The 20515-nt window shown below is 43.0% G+C and overlaps 1 protein-coding gene across 7 annotated transcripts in view; it reads left to right on the top strand.

The window, feature by feature from the left end:
• Positions 1–20515, top strand: part of FRMD4A (FERM domain containing 4A) — a 527110-nt gene that overhangs the window by 457278 nt on the left and 49317 nt on the right. For all 7 annotated transcript variants that reach the window (XM_068276150.1, XM_068276149.1, XM_068276145.1 and 4 more), the window contains exons 12-14: positions 4030–4106; positions 9338–9476; positions 12825–12966. In XM_068276150.1, the coding sequence (XP_068132251.1) occupies positions 4030–4106; positions 9338–9476; positions 12825–12966 (358 nt within the window). The remainder of the gene's footprint in view (positions 1–4029; positions 4107–9337; positions 9477–12824; positions 12967–20515) is intronic.

Here is a 20515-nt window from a genome sequence, read left to right as displayed (position 1 = left end):
GCATCTTACTAACTCCTAATCAGAACGTGGTGGCATGCTGTGTCTACACTTGTACAACATTGTAAGCCAGACCTTTTCTCTAAAGTGCATAATAACATGTTAGCACTATGTAAATTGTAGATGAAATAAAATTTCTTGTAAACACAATTGCTTTTTCCCAGAAAAGAGTTTTATGTAATTATTTCACCATCCCCATAAATGAGTAGCTAGCTAGAGAATGTGGGTCATCTTAGTATAATGTTCCTATATGTTGCTTAGTAAACATGGCCATTGTAGATTTAGGAATAGTATCTTCTTTGGTCTCATAGTTAAAATGTCAAAGTCTTTTGTGCATTAAACTTGTTGACTAAACAGGAAATAGACTGTCCATTCTCCTCTGAAGAGTGGATCCAATGCCCCAGGTTTCGCTATCTACTGTTGCGACAATAACAGGAAAAGATTGAGAGATATGTACCAAAGTAACAATTCTGTCTTGGAGCACATTGTATCCGTTTATGGTCATCTAATAATGCAGTCTTTGTCATAAAATGTCCAGGGGGATGTGGACGTTATTGTCTCTTACGAGATTGCTATAAACACCCTTTCAAGATGAAGACTATTAAAAATGTTTCAAATTCCATCCAGATACATTTCCTAAGTTTCCACTTGATAGCTTAGTGTCCAAATGCTATCTATTTTGTTGCACATACACTGTGGAATGTATCATGGTTTGGAACACACAAACCATTTAATTTCTGTCACTGGATTTCAAAGCTGACTTTTTATGTGAATATCAGATGCAGCTTGTTTAAACTGAATAGTTTAACTGAATAAATGAAGATTTTTAGACGGTGTGGATCCTGACAACTTATTTGGTACCATTTGACAGTAAGATCATATTGTTGATAGGAAACTTCCGCTTCTTAATTCTTGGCGGTACTGCCGCTGTGCACCGATTTGCACAATTTTTTTTGAAAACACGCAGTAGCACTTTGCTAGCTGCGTGTTGTACGCGATCGCCGCCGCTTGCCGCCGATGCGCCGCTACCCGTCGCGTAACAGGGCCCCCCCCCGAGACCCCGTGTGCAGCCTGGCCAATCAGTGCCAGGCAGCGCTGAGGGGTGGATCGGGTCTCCCTGTGACATCACGACGTCGATGACGTTGATGACGTCATCGCGATCGTCGCCATGGCGACGGGGAAGCCCTAAAGGAAATCCCGTTCAGAACGGGATTTCCGGATGGGCTTGATCGCCGGCGGTGATCGGAGGGGTGGGAGGGATGCCGCAGGAAGGGGGGAATCATGTAACTAGCGCTAGGCTAGCTACATGATTTAATAAAAAAAAAAATACTGCTGCGCAGCCACCCTGGCGATCTTAATAGAACGCCAGGGTGGTTAAATATTTAGGGGTTTGTTTCCACTAGGGTCAATTCACAGCATTTCCCCGCACGCAAATTCGGATGGGCATTGTAGCCTGTTGAAATCAATAGGCTGTTTCCAAATTCATGTGTGGGGGCAAAAATCCAAATCCTTATAGCCATGCATGTCATGAGGCTAGAGGGATTTGGATGTGTACTCGCATCAGCACAAGTGCCAGCGTCTGTCTCAGATAAATGGAGCCTATGATGTGTCATAGTAATTTATATATGAGTTTCTGAGTTGCTATTCCTTTGGTTGCTCCATGACTCCATACTAAGAGAATAGTGACTTGGAAGGTTTAATTAATTGAACAGCTGTAGGCATTTAGACCATTATTTTGGAAATGTATTGGATAGGAACTTTCAATATACTTATTTCAAAAAGTACAGATATGCAATGCACTAAGCTTTGTGCATTCTTCAATAATGCAAATGTACTTTCATATTTATTGAATAGTAGGAGAACAAACTAAGACTGCAAAGCTTTGGCCACACAAGGTGAAGCAGGCCAGCCAGAGGAGCTACCTGTGCAGTTTGGGGCAGGGTTGCCAGGCAAATGGTTGCAGCCTGCAGCTCTGAAAGGCTGTGCTACCAGAATTGTCTGGTCTGGGTCTTCTGTCCACCTTTACACTTAAAGGATACCACAACTGACATGTGGCATAATGAGATAGACATGGGTATGTACAGTGCCTAGCACACAAATAACTATGCTGTGTTCCTTTTTTTCTTTCTCTGCCTGAAATAGGTAAATATCAGGTATGTAAGTGGCTGACTCAGTCCTGACTCAGACAGGAAGTGAATACAGTGTGACCCTCACTGATAAGAAATTCCCCCTTTTTTATCTCTTTCTTGCCCTTTAGAAGCCATTTTCTGCTAGGAAAGTGTTTTATAGTTGGAATTTCTTATCAGTGAAGGTCACACTGTAGTCACTTCCTGTCTGAGTCAGGACTGAGTCAGCCACTTACATACCTGATATTTACCTCTTTCAGGCAGAGAAAGAAAAAAAGGAACACAGCATAGTTATTTGTGTGCTAGGCACTGTACATACCCATGTCTATCTCATTATGCCACATGTCAGTTGTGGTATCCTTTAAAATTCAGATTTTAAACAGAGAATAATTGGGTATAAACTTTTTCCTCCATAAATGCACTGGAGAGTGTATGGTAACCGTAAACGATTTATTACACACTGAGCAGGGTGGAACTAGACAAGAATCCTGGCAGTCATGGCTACAATATTAATTTTTCAGTTCAGTATCAGAGGAGTGGGCTGGGTTAGCTCTGTGTTTACTGTGAAATATTAGCTGGTGCCCCCTCCCAACTACCTCATGTGGATGATGATGGAATGGGAACCATGCAGAGACTGCTGTTCAGTTCAACCGAGCTGCATATGACATCACACAGGAAGACAGTTTTGCAAACTAGGTAAAAAAAAAATGTATTTTGTACATCATTATGTACTGATCTGAGACAATCTCATGTGCTTTGGGTGCTACAAGAGAAAAGTGCTTTACAGATGTTTTGTTGTTGTTGTACCAAGGATTAGGGTATACCATTGCCTGTATCATTATACACCTCATGTTTGTTTCTTACTTTGTACAGCCCCACGGAATATGTTGGCACTTTATAAATCAGTAATAATAAAAATAATGATAATGTATAATTAAAAGTAGTTTATGTGAATCTCACAAAACCTTGTACATTGCAAATTATCATATATTCAAATCACAAAACTTGAAGTGAGATGTCTCAAACTAAAATACTGTGCAGTGAAAACAACACTTTAGTTGCCAGTCTTTGATGGTCTGTAGTGATTGATGCCATGCTTTATTTAGAACGCTGCTGGTTCTATCATTGCTCTGTTTGCACATAACAGTAATGTACAAAGTGGATAATAATAACATAAATACGTGAATGATACAAAATGAAACTGTTGGTTATAAAATGTGTTTAGAGCCACACAAAGGCACACTTGGAATCTCTGGTAAAAGTTTTTAGCAGCTTCCTATCCTGACATAGAAAGGAAAACATGAAAGCGGTGTCAGCTTGTAAGTTTCACCTTTACACTTTTACCCTGACACACACACATACCAGTGTTTTGTGAAGTACAGATTAGGGGATGCCTTGAGAAAAGGTATAAAGCCCCCTGAATATTTATAGAGGGGCTTTCACAAGCTCACATTGTTATCTCATGTTGCCTTGCCTTGAATTAAGGTCAGCCCTCACTCTCCCCGCCCTTTCATAGAAACGGCTTGAAGCATTAGTGCTTGTCAGGGACTATTACACATTAGTGGGCAGGAAGTGGCTGTTCCAATGGGAGGCAGGGGAATATGAATTCCTAGCCATTCCAGCACGGTGAAAGGAGGAAGCTGCATATACAGATGGCTACTGCTTGTTGCTGCTGAGAGTTTCTTCTTTCCCTTACTGGAGGCTTGTATGAGATGGAGGAATCTGTGATCAGCAAATAGAACAGGAGGCAGCCAATACACACAGATACCACAAAGCGTATACTTCTTCTCATGCTGAGATTGTGCAGTCTCTGCTCTGAGGAAGAGTGAAGGATCTGTAACTGTTGGGATAGCTGTTATTACTAGTGCCGGAGCTGGAAACTGATCCCTGCTGTGCTCTTCTCTAGATCTTTCAGTGGAGACAGCTGGAAAACCTTTACTTCAGAGAGAAGAAGTTCTCAGTGGAAGTTCATGATCCTCGCCGGTAAGTGCCATTGTCACACGGTTCATTTTGTGAAGTGCTGCAGAATCTTGTGAGAACAGAGACTGCATTTTTTGTTCAGCATGTAAAATGACAGTGAGTGAACGCACTGTGATTGTGTAGGATTGTTTCCTATGATCAGTCTGTGTGGCGGGCAGATTCTAGTGTGCTTGCTGCTGGAATGTACTTGTAAAACGTTCACTGGCATAGCTTGCAGTGTTAAAACAAAGTGGCGTGACTGGAGCAGCAGTTGGAAGCACCCTTAGCCTTTGGACTGTATCAGCACATCAGTGTAACCTCTGCCCTGCACACACCTCATATAAAAGCCAGTTCATATTCTACAGGCTTAACCTACCACCTCCCAGAAATAGTAAACTGTTGACAGCCAAACAAAGTTTTTATGGCTCAGGAGTCCCACTGATTTTTTTTTTTTACTGTGCTGTATGTAATCAACAGGCCTGCCAGAAGGTAGAGCAGTGACCCATGGCAACCATAAATGACTAGTATTATGTATTTATAAAGCACTGACACCTTCTGCAGCACTTAATAGAGTACAGAGTCATGTTACTAACTGTGCTTCTGCAGCACTTTATAGAGCACATAGTCATGTTACTAACTGTCCTTAGAGGAGCTCACAATCTAATCCTACCATAGTCCTAGTCCTAGGCTCAAACGCATGAGCAAATGTCATGGCAGATTTTGCTTTTGAGAGAGAGAGAAAGATCTGATCAATATTTAGATCTGACATTGATCGAGTATGGAAGAAAGCTAGTGGTTAAAATTTTGTTCATTTTTTCAACTGGATATTAATTGAAAATTAATTGAGAGAAAAAATATGACTGGAAATGTGTAGGCAATAAGGTGTGTACATTAATTTCCAGCCTTTTCGATCTGCTTCTGATCGAGAAAGAAATCGAATTTGAAATTGGAATCGGTTGCTGGTGATCAATAGGCTGTGTACAAGGCTTATATTTTCCCCCCAATCAGACCACTTCTTTTGATAGGAAGTAGTATATGAAGTTAAATTTGCATAGTGTGTACCAGGCTTATAAGGAACAATTTGTTTGGGGGAGAGGGGTGAGAGGGAACCATTTAACTTGTCAGTATGTTTTTGGAATGTGGGAGGTAACTTGAGTACCCAATGGAAACCCACACACATACTGGGATAACAAACTCCACGCACATCGTGTTCTGGCCCAGATTTGAACCAGGGACTTAGCTCTGCAAGGCAAAGTTGTCTTTCATTGTCCTTGCTAACCTAAGCAAAAACTGAAATATGACTAACTCTTGCATTGCTACTGACATATAACCACAGAGCATAGATTGTGCTCACGGTCAAATACTGTGTTTGTGTATATCCATAGTGTTTTTTTCTTTCATTATGACAGCTAAGTGTTTACAGAGTGAGTCAGGAGTCACATTTGTTGAAATCGCAGGTGCTTTGCCACAATGCAAAATTGCATTCACAAACACCAGTAATTCCTTTGGGCCTGCTGCTTTTTCAAGAAACATGTGAGATTATGTATAGTGTGTAAAAAAAGGTACAACCTGCACTACTTTTCTGCACAAGGCATGCGATTCCTCATTGAAAATCACTGCCTACTATAAAAAAAATCCTGCGCTCAATTGCAGACAAACGTACATATTGTGCAGAAAAACGTTTGTAAGGAACAGTCTGTGTTTCCCGCTGACACAAGTGTGATCCCACCCTGAAAGATGGGACATTAAGTCCAGTGCTTCTAGTCTTCTGAACTCAGGCATATACTATACCATGAATGCTTGATTAGGGAAACAACTGATATCTCCCTGATTGATGGTTGGTCAGGAAAGGTGCTTTGTTTTACCACCTTGCACCACTTGATTTGACTCAGATTTCTGCACAAATCAGATTAATAAATGATTGGACCGCAGCAACCTCTAACTTTGTACCTCTTCATGCAGTACAAAGCTAATTAGCCATTGATTTCATGCTGTCATCCTATTATGTTCAGATGACAAAAGATTGGCCTATCCTGATCAATGTGGGGGGCACGGTAGAAATCGTGACTTGATCCCTTGGGCAACAGTTTAGGACCAAGTGCTGTACAGACCTCTTTCTTTTTGTATCAAGGCGGGACAATGGTGCCATGCACAACAGAGCAGTTTCTGGCTGTCAAGGTAATTTACAGTCAGCCAAAATGATCTAGCACTTCAGATATTTTGGTGGTGCATCTAGGCTGTACACACACTAAATGTTCAGCAGAGATAGCCCGAAACAGCTGTTTCTGCTGAGCTTAGTTTAGGGTACGCAGCTTTAGCTTTTATCGGATTTTCACTTTATCAAATTAGCCATCTAACCTATTAAACATGGAGTAAACACTGCTCAGGGTAGCTGTGCTCAATCTCAAAATATCCACAGTAATTGATTACGCCTAAAACACAGTATCACCACTTATTGGAGCCAGTTGGTGGGAATGTATTTTGCTAGGGTTGTCAGAGGAATCAGAGAGCCTGGAGGAAACCTTTTAAATCATGGGACAGTGTATAAATTGTAAGATTATCATGTCCTTGGAGTGAATTGACACCTGGATCCTACAAACGCAGGGCTAGACTGTGCTAACTACAGAGCCACAATGTTCAGTAATACACTTCAAAAATGAGTTGTACCATTTTTAACACTTAACTTGCTAATGATTCACATGTTTTGCAGTTTTATAAGATGAGTAAAGCTTTGTTGAGGTGTTAATGTAGTAAAGAAGGTGCTGTTTTATTGTTACACTGGGCGAGGCAGGCCATGGGCTCTCCTTGTCATCCTCACCCTACAAAGGATGTAGAGCAGGCTAAACTTGCCCATTTCTACAAGCTGCAGTAACCTGTGCAGCTGACTCCTGAGAGTGACTTCAGTAATCCCAAGTCCCACCAAGTCCCATATACATGACTGAAGGGCTTTGTAGTAGTGTTCGTTTTCACAAAGGCTTAGAACGTGTTCTCTCAAACGAGTTCTGCACCTGGATTTATTTCACCCCCAGGGTGTTGCCTACCTGAATTCTTTCCTTTTCTACCTGAATGGCAAAATCATGTCCCACCTATGTGATCTCTAAAAACAGGTTCTGTTGCTGCATTTCAGCCATTGAATAGCCTGCTGAACTCTGTGACAGGTCACATCTCTATAATTTTCCCCTTTATCTGGAGTATTTGTGCCGATTGCTTAATGGCCATGCATACCATGTTTGTGCAGTAAAGCTTTTGTTGGATAGACAGATGCACGTACCTGCTAGCCATCCTACTGCAGTAATTTGTTGTGCATCCCACATAATAAGCTACATACACATGCTAGATTTTCATCAACTGACCCGATTGTTCTGAATTGCCTGAGGTTACAATCTGGTGCATGTCTTTACACATCTCTGGCCTTCCATGTAGCGATCCACTGTACTCGATCCTGCTCACCCAACTCCTATTCCACAAGTGTAGTTCCTGCAGCAGGGCACAGTCCTCTTGTCCTCATCCCACCCCTCTATATGGAACAAAACAGGCTAGTTGGCAGATAGCGAACACTGCTGGTTCCAAAGCTGTCACCTGAAGTGAGCAGAAACATTTCTTTCAGGCAGCATTGATCTGGCATATTGTGTAGCTTTAGCAGAAGCAAGGATGGCTTTTTGCTGGGAATACACGGTACGTTTTTAGTGCATCACCCTTCTGCACAGCGCATGTAGTCTGCACGTCAGACAGTGCACTCTATGCGTTTTTGATGTTCCTGCGTGTCGCACACCCTACGCATTGCCGAAATGCACACAACAATGTGTAAAGTGTAAACAAGGCCGGAGACACTGACAGGCCACAGGCTGTGTGTATATATTTAAAAGATCTCTTGATTCTTTCAATAAACTCAGCGTGTTTTTAGTGTTGTATGCATTTTTCAAGTGTGAGAGTTTTATAACCATTTGAAAGAAGCATACGAAGTGATCACAGCATATTCAGAGCAGCTGAGAAACACAACACTTATCATATGTCCCTTGTCACTCAGTGTTGTGACATGTTCCACATCACATCCTTCTGTTAGGCTTTCTTTTTACATGATCTGGGCATGGTAAATAAAACAAAGAAAATGCACATTTTTAAATCCATACGGTAAATAGTCATTAGGAATGGTTACAGGACAACAAAAATGAGAGGGAAATAGTCTGCCATATTTATTTCCTTTTAACCAATACCAGTTGCCTGGCAGCCCTGCTGACCTCTTTGGCTGCGGGAGAGTATGAACCACACACCTGAAACAAGCATGCAGCTAATCTTGTCAGATTTTCGTCAGAATCATATGATCTGCATGCTTGCTCAGGCTAAAAGTATGAGAAGCAGAAGGTCAGCAGGACAGCAGCCAACTGGTATTGTTTAAAATTAAATAACTATGGCAGCGTCTGTATCCCCCTAACTTCAGGTTTCCTTTAATTATATGATAATAGTCCTGAGTTGATGCAAATTTTATGATAATAATATTGAAATGTATACAGTTTAGAATTTACTCAATCAAATGCAGCAGCTACATAATCTTGAGCAAAATTAGCATTAGCTCAGAATGATTTCTTATCTTACTGACTATTCAATATAGTTCAGTAGATTGTCTAGTCAGTTTCACAAGCTATTGTGCATGGACCACTGGAGTACTTTGACACATGAAATAGGATCGCACTGCAACTGTGATGAAAAGCCACATAGCACAATTTCAATGTGACGTGACAAGTATGGTGCAGCATACAGTCCAGAGACTGATGCACCCTGAACCGCACACGTCGCCCAGTAATGCACTGTAGGCAATGAGTTGTTCTGTTGGGACTTGTTTCACTGCACTGCGAAACTATCAGTGTGAAAACCTCTATTAAAACATATTTGCATCGTGTTTCAATGCGATTATATTGTCTGTTGCGCAGCGGTACAACAGACGTAGTGTGAAATCAGCTTATTATGGCATGTGTTGATGTTCAGAGTACATTTGCAGCAACAATCAGAATGCATGTGATTCTTCTGTGACCAGTATATTATAATGTGGATCTGCTGAGTCTATTGCTACTAATATGACTTTTGCAATGTACCGTTTAATTGCTGCCAGCGACCAATTTGATTATCTGCCTGCTCTGGTCACGGCAGGATGTAGGCTGTTTCTGTTCAGCACAGTTGTAAACTGATTTATACTTCCTGCTCTCGTGTGTGTCTCTTGTGTGTCCAGAGGAAATCACAGCTCATTTCTCTCTGTGCAGGGCGTCTGTCACCAGGAGGACATTTGGTCATGGAGGGATTGCTGTGCACACGTGGTACGCGTGTGCTGCTCTCATAAAGTCCATTTGGGCTATGGCCATTAGCCAACACCAGTTCTATCTAGACAGGAAACAAAGCAAGGTAAGACATTCATGGTATACTTTATATCGGATGTGATTAATGTCTAGTGGCTACAGCCTAGGAGACATGATATCATTAGACCATAATAAAGGGATCACAAGATCTCATATGTATCAATCATTATAGTGAGATTAAGGGCCCGTTCACACTGCACGCGTTTCCAGCCGCGTTTTGGAAACGCGTGCAGGTGTCCAAAACGCACGACATCAGACATTGCATAGAGTGCAATGTCTGATGTTCACACTGCATGCGTTCCGGACCTGTGCGGTCCGGGAACGCATGCTGCACGCAGATTTTGCAAAAACGCGTGGCTGTCTCATTCACTTTTCAGTGATGGGATCAGCCACGCAACGCACACAAACGCGGATGGCCATGCGTTCGTACGCGTTGCGGTCCGCACGCGTTCCACACGCATGGCCATCCGCATTTCTGATCTGAACGGGCCCTAACGCTCACATTAGCCTTCACTCTGTATCGGTCCATTGGATTGCCTTCTCTTATGGCATATCCTGTCCCTCAGAGGACTGGATTTATAAAGCTGTATCCACTGTTCTGGCTGTTGTACGATTCGTGTCTATGCGTTGTCTATGACTCCACATCGCCCCCAGCTAGATTTATGATCTCACTGACAAGAATTCATATTTTTAAAAAGTTACTGACAATTTAATGAAAATCATGTCACAGACATGTAGCAAATTTACCAACAAGTGTCATCTGTAAACACTAACGGAATGTACAGAATGAGTATTCTTTCATAGATAAGCAGCCCTGCTAACCCCGTCACACTAAAGAACTATTTCAGCAATGGCAAGCTGCCACTTAGCACAAGTAACTGCTCCACTTCAGAGTGAGAATGTCAAATAAGTGGCCTCTCCTTCCTATTACATGAATACGTTACAAAAATGAAAGCACTTCAACCCTTGAAAGGAACGTGTCATTATATAAATATGGCTTCTGCAGTGCTTTTTTGTTGGTAGCTGCCTAGGTGGTGCGCTCACCTTTTATGGCTTCACTGCTTGCTGAGTCATTAAGGCAGGACAAGTATGCAGGGTTCACTGCCTGCATGATTGTTCTTAGCCAGTGAGTCAAACCATAGCAAAGCTATAGGATGTGTTTAATAGGGAGCTAGCCATCCCCAAAACAAGTCAGTCTAGTCTGGCTTCAGTAATGTCTTAATCACACACCTGAACCAAGCATGTGGTTGGTGTGGTCAGACTTTGATTAGAGCAAATGATCTGAATACTTGTTCTGACTTATATTAGAGGCAGAGGATCAGCAGGACAATAGGCAATTGGCATTGTTTCAAAAGAAACAAAAATGGCGGCCTCCATATTGCTCTTACTTCAGGGACATTTTTTCATTAACCCCTTTTGAACCCCTTTTCTTCAACCCTTCAACAATTTTCGGAACGCATGAGGTTTTCCGATTGGATTGGCACTATAATATAAATTGTGTTGTGCCATTTTTCACTAGTGTGCAGGACCTCAGACGATAATCTTAACTGATGCTTGCCTTTTGCTGTTTTCTTCCCTGCTGACAAATCCAAGCATTGGGGGCTGAAATCTTGACAACTGGGGCTTTTGGCTCTTTCACAGGGAAACTTCAGCACTCAATTTAACCCCTTGCAGTTGATAAACTTTGATGTACCTAAAAGCAGAGGGCTGGCGCCCAATGAGCAGCACTGATTTTTTTTATACATGTTCAGAGTGAATACTCTGTATTCACCAAAAAAGGTGGCAGCTGATGACATTTTAACTTATTTCATGTAATATACATCTGTGTTTTGTACAAAGCGTAGTATAATTTGAGACATTTGAAGCATGGACAGTTACAAATTCCAGACTGAATGAAAGTTTGTGCCATTGATTGATAGCTTTCATATACTGCGGTCTGTACTTTGAAAGCAGACCTTTGACCGAGCACTTCATCAAACCTTTGAGTTGTGCTTACAGGCATTTCTGGAAGAAGGGTGTATGGGAAAGGAGAGGCGTCAGAAATATGTGACATATCCATCTCTGTGCTATCAATCACACTGCAGGCATGTGGGTGTACAGCTAATAACTGCTGCACCGTCAGGGCAACATTTTCACATTTACTCTACTTCCCCATATCTCCTTCAGCATGTCAGTTCATGAGCCTGTACTGCTTGTTCTATTCTTTAGCAACAGGAGTGTTGTGTACAAAGAAACATTTTTAATCTCTTGTTTTTCCTGTATGATCTAAACTCCCTGCCTGGCTCTTTTTGCTATACACTATATTAAGCCATAGAGGGACATAATAAAGACATATTCATCTTGTTTTGTGTCATCATCCCTGAGGAGGCACAGGCACAAATAAAGACTCAATATTCAACCTCACTATCCAAATTTGAGAAACTTTTGGTTGAGGTCAGGCATTAGCATAGTACGAAAAGAGGATATCATTTAAAGGGAACCTTAATGCTGGGTACACACTATGAGGTTTTATGGCCAATTTACTGTCAGATCGATTATTTCTAACATGTTCGATTTGCTTTCCGATCGATTTCCGTTAACTGTAATAGGAAATAGATCAGAAAATGGTTGGAAATCTATTGAAAAGCAAATCGGACATGTTGGAAATAATCGATCTAACAGTGAATCGGCCAGAAAATTTCATAGTGTTTACCCAGCATAACTGAGAGGGATATGGATGTTTTCTTTTAAACAATACCAGTTGCTTGTCAGACCTGCTAATCTCTGTGGCTACAGTGGTGACTGAATGACACACCTGAAACAAGCATGCAGCTAATCCAGTCTGACTTCAGTCAGAGCACCTGATCTGCATGCTTGTTGAGGGGCTGTGGCTAAAAGTATTAGAGACCCAGGATCAGCAGGAGAGTCAGGAAACTGGTATTATTTTAAAAGGAAAAATCGATATCCTTCTCCATTTAGGTTCCCTTTAAACATAGGAAGCATTGTGGTTCCCCAGGAGTCATACTTTGTAGAACTTTGCAAGAGGCTTATCAGATTTAGAAGTTGCCAGTCAGTTAACCAACAGCTTGATTAATTGGCTACTATTTAATCTGCAAGTCCCAAATCTGATTAGCCTCTAGCAAATTCCAGTTCTTGTGAAGCAAATGTTTTTTGTTTAGTTAAATGTTTATACTGATTGGTATTTTAGACATTTTCAGGGACATAAAATTACAATAGGATAATTTTGGGTAGAAAGGAAGTAACCTACTAGGTTTTGGACTGAAGGGGGAATCCTTACAAATATGGGAAGGACATACATACTCCAAGCAGACTGCATCTCTTTGTTACCTTTTATCACTTATAACATTTGTGCACAGCACTTCTAAACATCACTCTCTACTTTATCATCCTACAGTCCAAAATACATGCTGCCAGAAGCCTCAGTGAGATCGCCATAGACTTAACCGAGACTGGGACGTTAAAGACTTCAAAACTTGCCAATATGGGAAGCAAAGGGAAAATCATTAGTGGAAGCAGTGGTAGCCTGTTGTCATCAGGTAAGACACTATGCAACTATTATGGCATGTGGGGCTGTGTTATACCGCCAGGTTAGATGCAAAACTTCTGTACTGTCTGCTGAAACATGTCACCCTTTAGCTGGATTCAAAACAGTCTGAAACACGGTTTAGTAAACGGTACTCTTCCGTTAGCCGGGCGCAACCGCTAGGTGGCATTAATTACTATTCCCCCTCCAGGCCGCCATGGATAGTAGGGAAAAATGTAACTCCAGCGATCGCTGGCAACAGAGTTACATCTTTCCCTACTATCCATGGCGGCCTGGAGGGGGAATAGTAATTAACGCCACCTAGCGGTTGCGCCCGGCTAACGGAAAAGTACCGTAAACTTGTATTATTTTATGATGTTCGATTTAATTTTGCATTTCTGTTTACAACATTCATTATACTCAGAATAGATCTACTGCATGGCAACTAAACCAGAAATTGGACAAGGCAAGTTCTCAAAGCAGTCATGTTGATTAATGTAAGTTTAAAATATTACCTTCCTGGAACTGGACTTCTCAGGTTCAATAACTCACTGTGTAGCAGTGCTCGCTTTGTAGCTATACTCTTATCCATAGAATCCTGTAAGGAGATCATGCATTTACAATTGCTCAATACTTACTTCCTGTGAACTCCAATTCTGCCTAGTAACATAGAGGACACAGATTCTCCTGTAATGCGGGGATGCTGGGAAATGTAGTCCAGCATCCTTTTCTTTCCTACTTAAGGCATCATATAGTCACAGGTGACTGAGCCGCCCACCAGCTAAATCTAGAGGGGACAGGAAGTAAGCTGTAGTGAAGCTTGAGGGTATTTGACCCGCGAAACAGGTGATCTGTCCAGCACTTTGCTCTTGAGCAGCATTAATATTCACTTAACAGTCTGATTGTATTAACATTTGTCTTCTTCTATTTTGGGTTTAGCTGGGCTTTATGCTGGGAATTTGCAAATATATGGCTCAATAGATAATTTCCGACTGGTCCAATCTGATTTCAGTTGTTTTTCTGAACAATATTCTCATAAAAGTGAATGGAAATCGATCGGAAAGTGATTGGAAAATCGATCAGAAAAATGATTGGAAAATCGATCGTAAATTCTATTGGAAAATCGATCGGACAGTAAATCTGCCGAAAAAAACTTGTGTATTCCCAGCATTAGAGGAAACTTGCCTTGTGGAAAGCACAGGTATTGCCATTGCTGACCTCCATTTAAACCTGCAGTTTATTCTAGCATTGCTTTGTTTGACAAGATGTGATACAAAGTCTGAGCAGTCATTGTTTGTTGTGACAAATAAGCTGTGTGCTTTGCTTGTTTGTCTTACTGCACCCTATTTATAAAACTGAAGGCAATGATGGTAATTCCTGCTCTGGTCACATGACAAGTGGAATGCACTGTGTTATTTCCCTCTGCTATGGTTCTTAGGGAAGAAAAACTGAAAGACTGAGAAATTCCAGTGTTGCACATTACAGTGAAAAATACACATACATTTTCACAACCAGGGTAGTAAAGGCTAGAAATGTAGATCTGCCTGTGGCACAGAAAGGATGGTCAGACTGTCAGACAAACAGAGAGGACCTATCTGTCAGAGGAGGACAGTCTATGTGCATGGAGGGAGTAGCACATGCCAACCGGTATCAATGCACAGGGAGCAAATGACAATTTTACAGGCACTGCTGGCAGGGGAGCACACTATCAGTGCACTGTATGGTAATGTCAGGGGAGCACCACACATAACACTATCAGTGCATCACACGGTTACAGCAGGGGAGCACCATCCATAACACTATCAGTGCACCACACGGTAATGTCAGGGGAGCACCACACTGCGCACCCTGCTGTAACCGTGTGGTGCACTGATAGTGTTATGGGTGGTGCTCCCCTGCTGTAACCGTGTGGTGCGCTAATAGTGTTATGGGTGGGACTCCCTGACATTACTGTGCGGTGCACTGATAGTGTTATGGGTGGTGCACCCCTGCTGTAACCGTGTGGTGCACTGATAGTGTTATGGGTGGTGCTCCCCTCTGCTGTAACCGTGTGGTGCACTGATAGTGTTATGGGTGGTGCACCCCTGCTGTAACCGTGTGGTGCACTGATAGTGTTATGGGTGGTGCTCCCCTCTGCTGTAACCGTGTGGTGCACTGATAGTGTTATGGGTGGTGCACCCCTGCTGTAACCGTGTGGTGCACTGATAGTGTTATGGGTGGTGCTCCCCTCTGCTGTAACCGTGTGGTGCACTGATAGTGTTATGGGTGGTGCTCCCCTGCTGTAACCGTGTGGTGAACTGATAGTGTTATGGGTGGGGCTCCCCTGCTGTAACCGTGTGGTGCACTGATAGTGTTATGGGTGGTGCTCCCCTCTGCTGTAACCGTGTGGTGCACTGATAGTGTTATGGGTGGTGCTCCCCTGCTGTAACCGTGTGGTGCACTGATAGTGTTATGGGTGGGGCTCCCCTCTGCTGTAACCGTGTGGTGCACTGATAGTGTTATGGGTGGTGCTCCCCTCTGCTGTAACCGTGTGGTGCACTGATAGTGTTATGGGTGGTGCTCCCCTCTGCTGTAACCGTGTGGTGCACTGATAGTGTTATGGGTGGTGCTCCCCTGCTGTAACCGTGTGGTGAACTGATAGTGTTATGGGTGGGGCTCCCCTGCTGTAACCGTGTGGTGCACTGATAGTGTTATGGGTGGTGCTCCCCTCTGCTGTAACCGTGTGGTGCACTGATAGTGTTATGGGTGGTGCTCCCCTGCTGTAACCGTGTGGTGAACTGATAGTGTTATGGGTGGGGCTCCCCTGCTGTAACCGTGTGGTGCACTGATAGTGTTATGGGTGGGGCTCCCCTGCTGTAACCGTGTGGTGCACTGATAGTGTTATGGGTGGGGCTCCCCTGCTGTAACCGTGTGGTGCACTGATAGTGTTATGGGTGGTGCTCCCCTGCTGTAACCATGTGGTGCACTGATAGTGTTATGGGTGGTGCTCCCCTGCTGTAACCGTGTGGTGCACTGATAGTGTTATGGGTGGTGCTCCCCTAACATTATTGTACGGTGCACTGATAGTGTTATGTGTGGTGCTCCCCTGACATTATTGTACGGTGCACTGATAGTGTTATAGATGGTGCTCCCCTGCTGTAACCGTGTGGTGCACTGATAGTGTTATGGATGGTGCTCCCCTGCTGTAACTGTGTGGTGCACTGATAGTGTTATGTGTGGTGCTCCCCTGACATTACCGTGTGGTGCACTGATAGTGTTATGGATGGTGCTTCCCTGCTGTAACCGTGTGGTGCACTGATAGTGTTATGGGTGGTGCTCCCCTGCTGTAACCGTGTGGTGCTTTATGGGTGGGGCTCCCCCGACACTATCAGTGGACCGTATGTAGATCAGGTGTTTCTGACTGAAGTCTGACTGCATTTGCCACATGCTTGTTTCAGTTGTGTGATTCAGACTATACCACAGCCAAAGAGATCAGCTGGGCTGCCAGGCAAGTGGTATTGTTTAAAAGGAAATAAATATGGCAGCCTCCATATCCCTCTCACTTCAGGTTTCCTTGAAAGTATGGATTGGCACTGACAATGTCATAGCAAATGGAGATTCGTTATGCTGGGAATACACAATGCGTTTCTGCCACTCGATTCTCCGTTCAATCGTTTTTGCCACTGAATTCTCCACTGGATTCTCTTATCTTCCGCTCATTTTTCTCATCTTTTTTCTATTCACTTCTATCAGAAACCGAGCAGCAAAACGATCGAACAGGAAATCGGACATGTCGGAAACTATCAAACCCATCTATCTGCAGCAGAAACGCAGCATAAAAAAAAATATATTTATCACCTTTTTAATGTACACCTAGAGATGAGCGTAATGACCTAATTACGATTTCGCGAAATTTCGCGTAATTAGTGTAATTACGATTATGGCCGTAAGTACATAATCGTAATGAAGAAGGATTTCGCGAAATTTCGCGTAAGCGTAATTTTCGCGTAATTTTCGCATTACAATGGGTATTTGTTCATGCCGTAATTTCGCATTAAACGCTACCGTAATTTCGCGTTAATCCGTAACGCTCCGTATAATATAAAAAAGCCGCCGACTTTAAGGGTTAATAGCAAAGCCCCCTTAAATGCTAAGAGCCTCAAATTTGGAGAATATATTAAGGAGATCAGGAGGAATAAGAGGAAACATTTTTTTTTAAAAAAGACCTTATAGTTTTTGAGAAAATCGATGTTAAAGTTTCAATGTAAAAATGTATACATTTAAAAACCCGCCGACTTTAACGGTTAATAGCAAAGCCTGCTTAAAGTTTAGGAACACCAAATTCCTAAGGTATATTAAGGGGATCAGTGGGAATAAGAGGAAAAAAAATTTTTTCAAAAAGACCTTATAGTTTTTGAGAAAATCGATTTTTAAGTTTCAAGGGCAAAAATGTCTTTTAAAGGGGAACTGAAGAGAGAGGTATATGGAGGCTGTCATGTTTATTTCCTTTTAATCAATACCAGTTGCCTGGCAGCTCTGCTGGTCTATTTCTCTGCAGTAGTATCTGATTAAAACCAGAAACAAGCATGCAGCTAGTCTTGTCAGATCAGACTTATAAGTCTGAACCACTGAAACACCTGATCTGCTGCATGCTTGTTCAGGGGCTATGGCTAATAGTATTAGAGGCAGAGGATCAGCAGGGCTGCCAGGCAACTGGTATTGTCTAAAAGGAAATAAACATGACAGTCTCCATATACCTCTCTCTTCAGTTCCCCTTTAAATGCGGAAAATGTCAGTTTTTTTTGCACAGGTAACAATAGTGTATTATTTTCATAGATTCCCCCAAGTGGGAAGAGTTTTACTTACTTCGTTCTGAGTGTGGGAAATATAAAAAAAAAACGACGTGGGGTCCCCCCTCCCAGACCTCTTTAACCCCTTGTCCCCCATGCAGGCTGGGATAGCCAGAATGCGGAGCACCGGCCGCATGGGGCTCCGCACCCTGACTATACCAGCCCGCATGGTCCATGGATTGGGGGGTCTCGGAAGGGGAGGGGCAGCCAAGCTTTCCCCTCCCCCTCCGAGCCCTTGTCCAATCCAAGGACAAGGGGCTCTTCTCCACCTCCGATGGGCGGTGGAGGTGGAGGCCGCGATTTCCTGGGTGGGGGGTTCATGGTGGAATCTGGGAGTCCCCTTTAAAAAGGGGTCCCCCAGATGCCCACCCCCCCTCCCAGGAGAAATGAGTATAGAGGTACTTGTACCCCTTACCCATTTCCTTTAAGAGTTAAAAGTAAATAAACACACAAACACATAGAAAAAGTATTTTAATTGAACAAAAAACATAACCACGAAAAAAGTCCTTTAATATTCTTAATTAACCATTAATACTTACCTGTCCCTTTAAATAAATGATCCCACGCAATATCCTCGGAAATGTTCTATCAGTTACAATGTAACAAAGTTATTACAATGTAACAACTTTGTTACATTGTAACTACGCCGCACCCGACGTCACTCGCCGCTCACCCGCCTCACGGACCCGACAGAGCTCCGAGCTATATAGCTCAGAGCTCTCTAAGCATCTTTGTATTTGGGCTCCAAGGAGCCCCATTGGTCCTTAGCAGACCAATGGGGTTCCTTCTGATTTGAAGGAACCCCATTGGTCTGCTAAGGACCAATGGGGCTCCTTGGAGCCAAAATACAAAGATGCTTCTCAGAGCTCTGAGCTATATAGCTCAGAGCTCTGTCGGGTCCGTGCAGGACGCTAAGTCCCTGCCGGCTCCGCTGCCCTCCCCGCCTCTCCCACATGTCACCCACATGTGGGTGACATGTGGGTGACAGATGTGGGCGGGGTGGACAGCGGGAGCCGGCGGGGACTTAGCGTCCTGCAAGGACGCGTAAGTGTATGCGGCGGGTGAGCGGCGAGTGGCGTCGGGTGCGGCGTAGTTACAATGTAACAAAGTTGTTACATTGTAATAACTTTGTTACATTGTAACTGATAGAACATGTCCGAGGATATTGCGTGGGATCATTTATTTAAAGGGACAGGTAAGTATTAATGGTTAATTAAGAATATTAAAGGACTTTTTTCGTAGTTATGTTTTTTGTTCAATTAAAATACTTTTTCTATGTGTTTGTGTGTTTATTTACTTTTAACTCTTAAAGGAAATGGGTAAGGGGTACAAGTACCTCTATACTCATTTCTCCTGGGAGGGGGGGTGGGCATCTGGGGGACCCCTTTTTAAAGGGGACTCCCAGATTCCACCATGAACCCCCCCACCCAGGAAATCGCGGCCTCCACCTCCACCGCCCATCGGAGGTGGAGAAGAGCCCCTTGTCCTTGGATTGGACAAGGGCTCGGAGGGGGAGGGGAAAGCTTGGCTGCCCCTCCCCTTCCGAGACCCCCCAATCCATGGACCATGCGGGCTGGTATAGTCAGGGTGCGGAGCCCCACGCGGCCGGTGCTCCGCATTCTGGCTATCCCAGCCTGCATGGGGGACAAGGGGTTAAAGAGGTCTGGGAGGGGGGACCCCACGTCGTTTTTTTTTATATTTCCCACACTCAGAACGAAGTAAGTAAAACTCTTCCCACTTGGGGGAATCTATGAAAATAATACACTATTGTTACCTGTGCAAAAAAAACTGACATTTTCCGCATTTAAAAGACATTTTTGCCCTTGAAACTTAAAAATCGATTTTCTCAAAAACTATAAGGTCTTTTTGAAAAAAAAAATTTTTCCTCTTATTCCCACTGATCCCCTTAATATACCCTAGGAATTTGGTGTTCCTAAACTTTAAGCAGGCTTTGCTATTAATCGTTAAATCGGCGGGTTTTTAAATGTATACATTTTTACTTTGAAACTTTAACATCGATTTTCTCAAAAACTATAAGGTCTTTTTGAAAAAAAAATGTTTCCTCTTATTCCTCCTGATCTCCTTAATATATTCTCCAAATTTGAGGCTCTTAGCATTTAAGGGGGCTTTGCTATTAACCCTTAAATTCGGCGGCTTTTTTATATTATACGGAGCGTTACGGTTTAATGCGAAATTACGGTAGCGTTTAATGCGAAATTACGGCATGAACGAAACGCGAAATTTCGCGTTGAAAATTACGCTTACGGTATTTTCAATTACGATTTTAATGGCAATTTCGCTACGCTAATTTCGCATCGTAATCGCAAATTTCGCATGCGTAATTATAGTAATGCGAAATTACGAAAATTTCGGCTCAACTCTATGTACACCTGAAGTGAATATTTTAAGTTGTTGCTATTAGTATTATTAATACTATTATTGATTTATATAGTGCATTCATCTTCTGTAGCACTGTACAGAGTAAAAACAAATGTGTACATAATATACAGACATTGGTATACATTACACCACTTCAGGATTCGGCGTACGCTTAACTACGCCCCTGAATCCTGAAGTGGATTGCATGGAAACGGCCGCTCGTATGAGCGGCCGTTCCATGTCAGTTCACGGAGGGTGTCTCCGTGAACACCCTGCGAGCCTCCGATCGTGGCTCGCAGGGTAAATGTAAACACACGGGGAAGATCTTCCCCGCTGTTTACATGTATACGGCGC

This window comes from Hyperolius riggenbachi, chromosome 3 (assembly GCF_040937935.1).
Source record: "Hyperolius riggenbachi isolate aHypRig1 chromosome 3, aHypRig1.pri, whole genome shotgun sequence".
NCBI lineage: Eukaryota > Metazoa > Chordata > Amphibia > Anura > Hyperoliidae > Hyperolius > Hyperolius riggenbachi.
The sequence above is the reverse complement of the archived record's forward strand: the minus strand, read 5'-3'. Positions and strand labels throughout refer to the sequence as shown.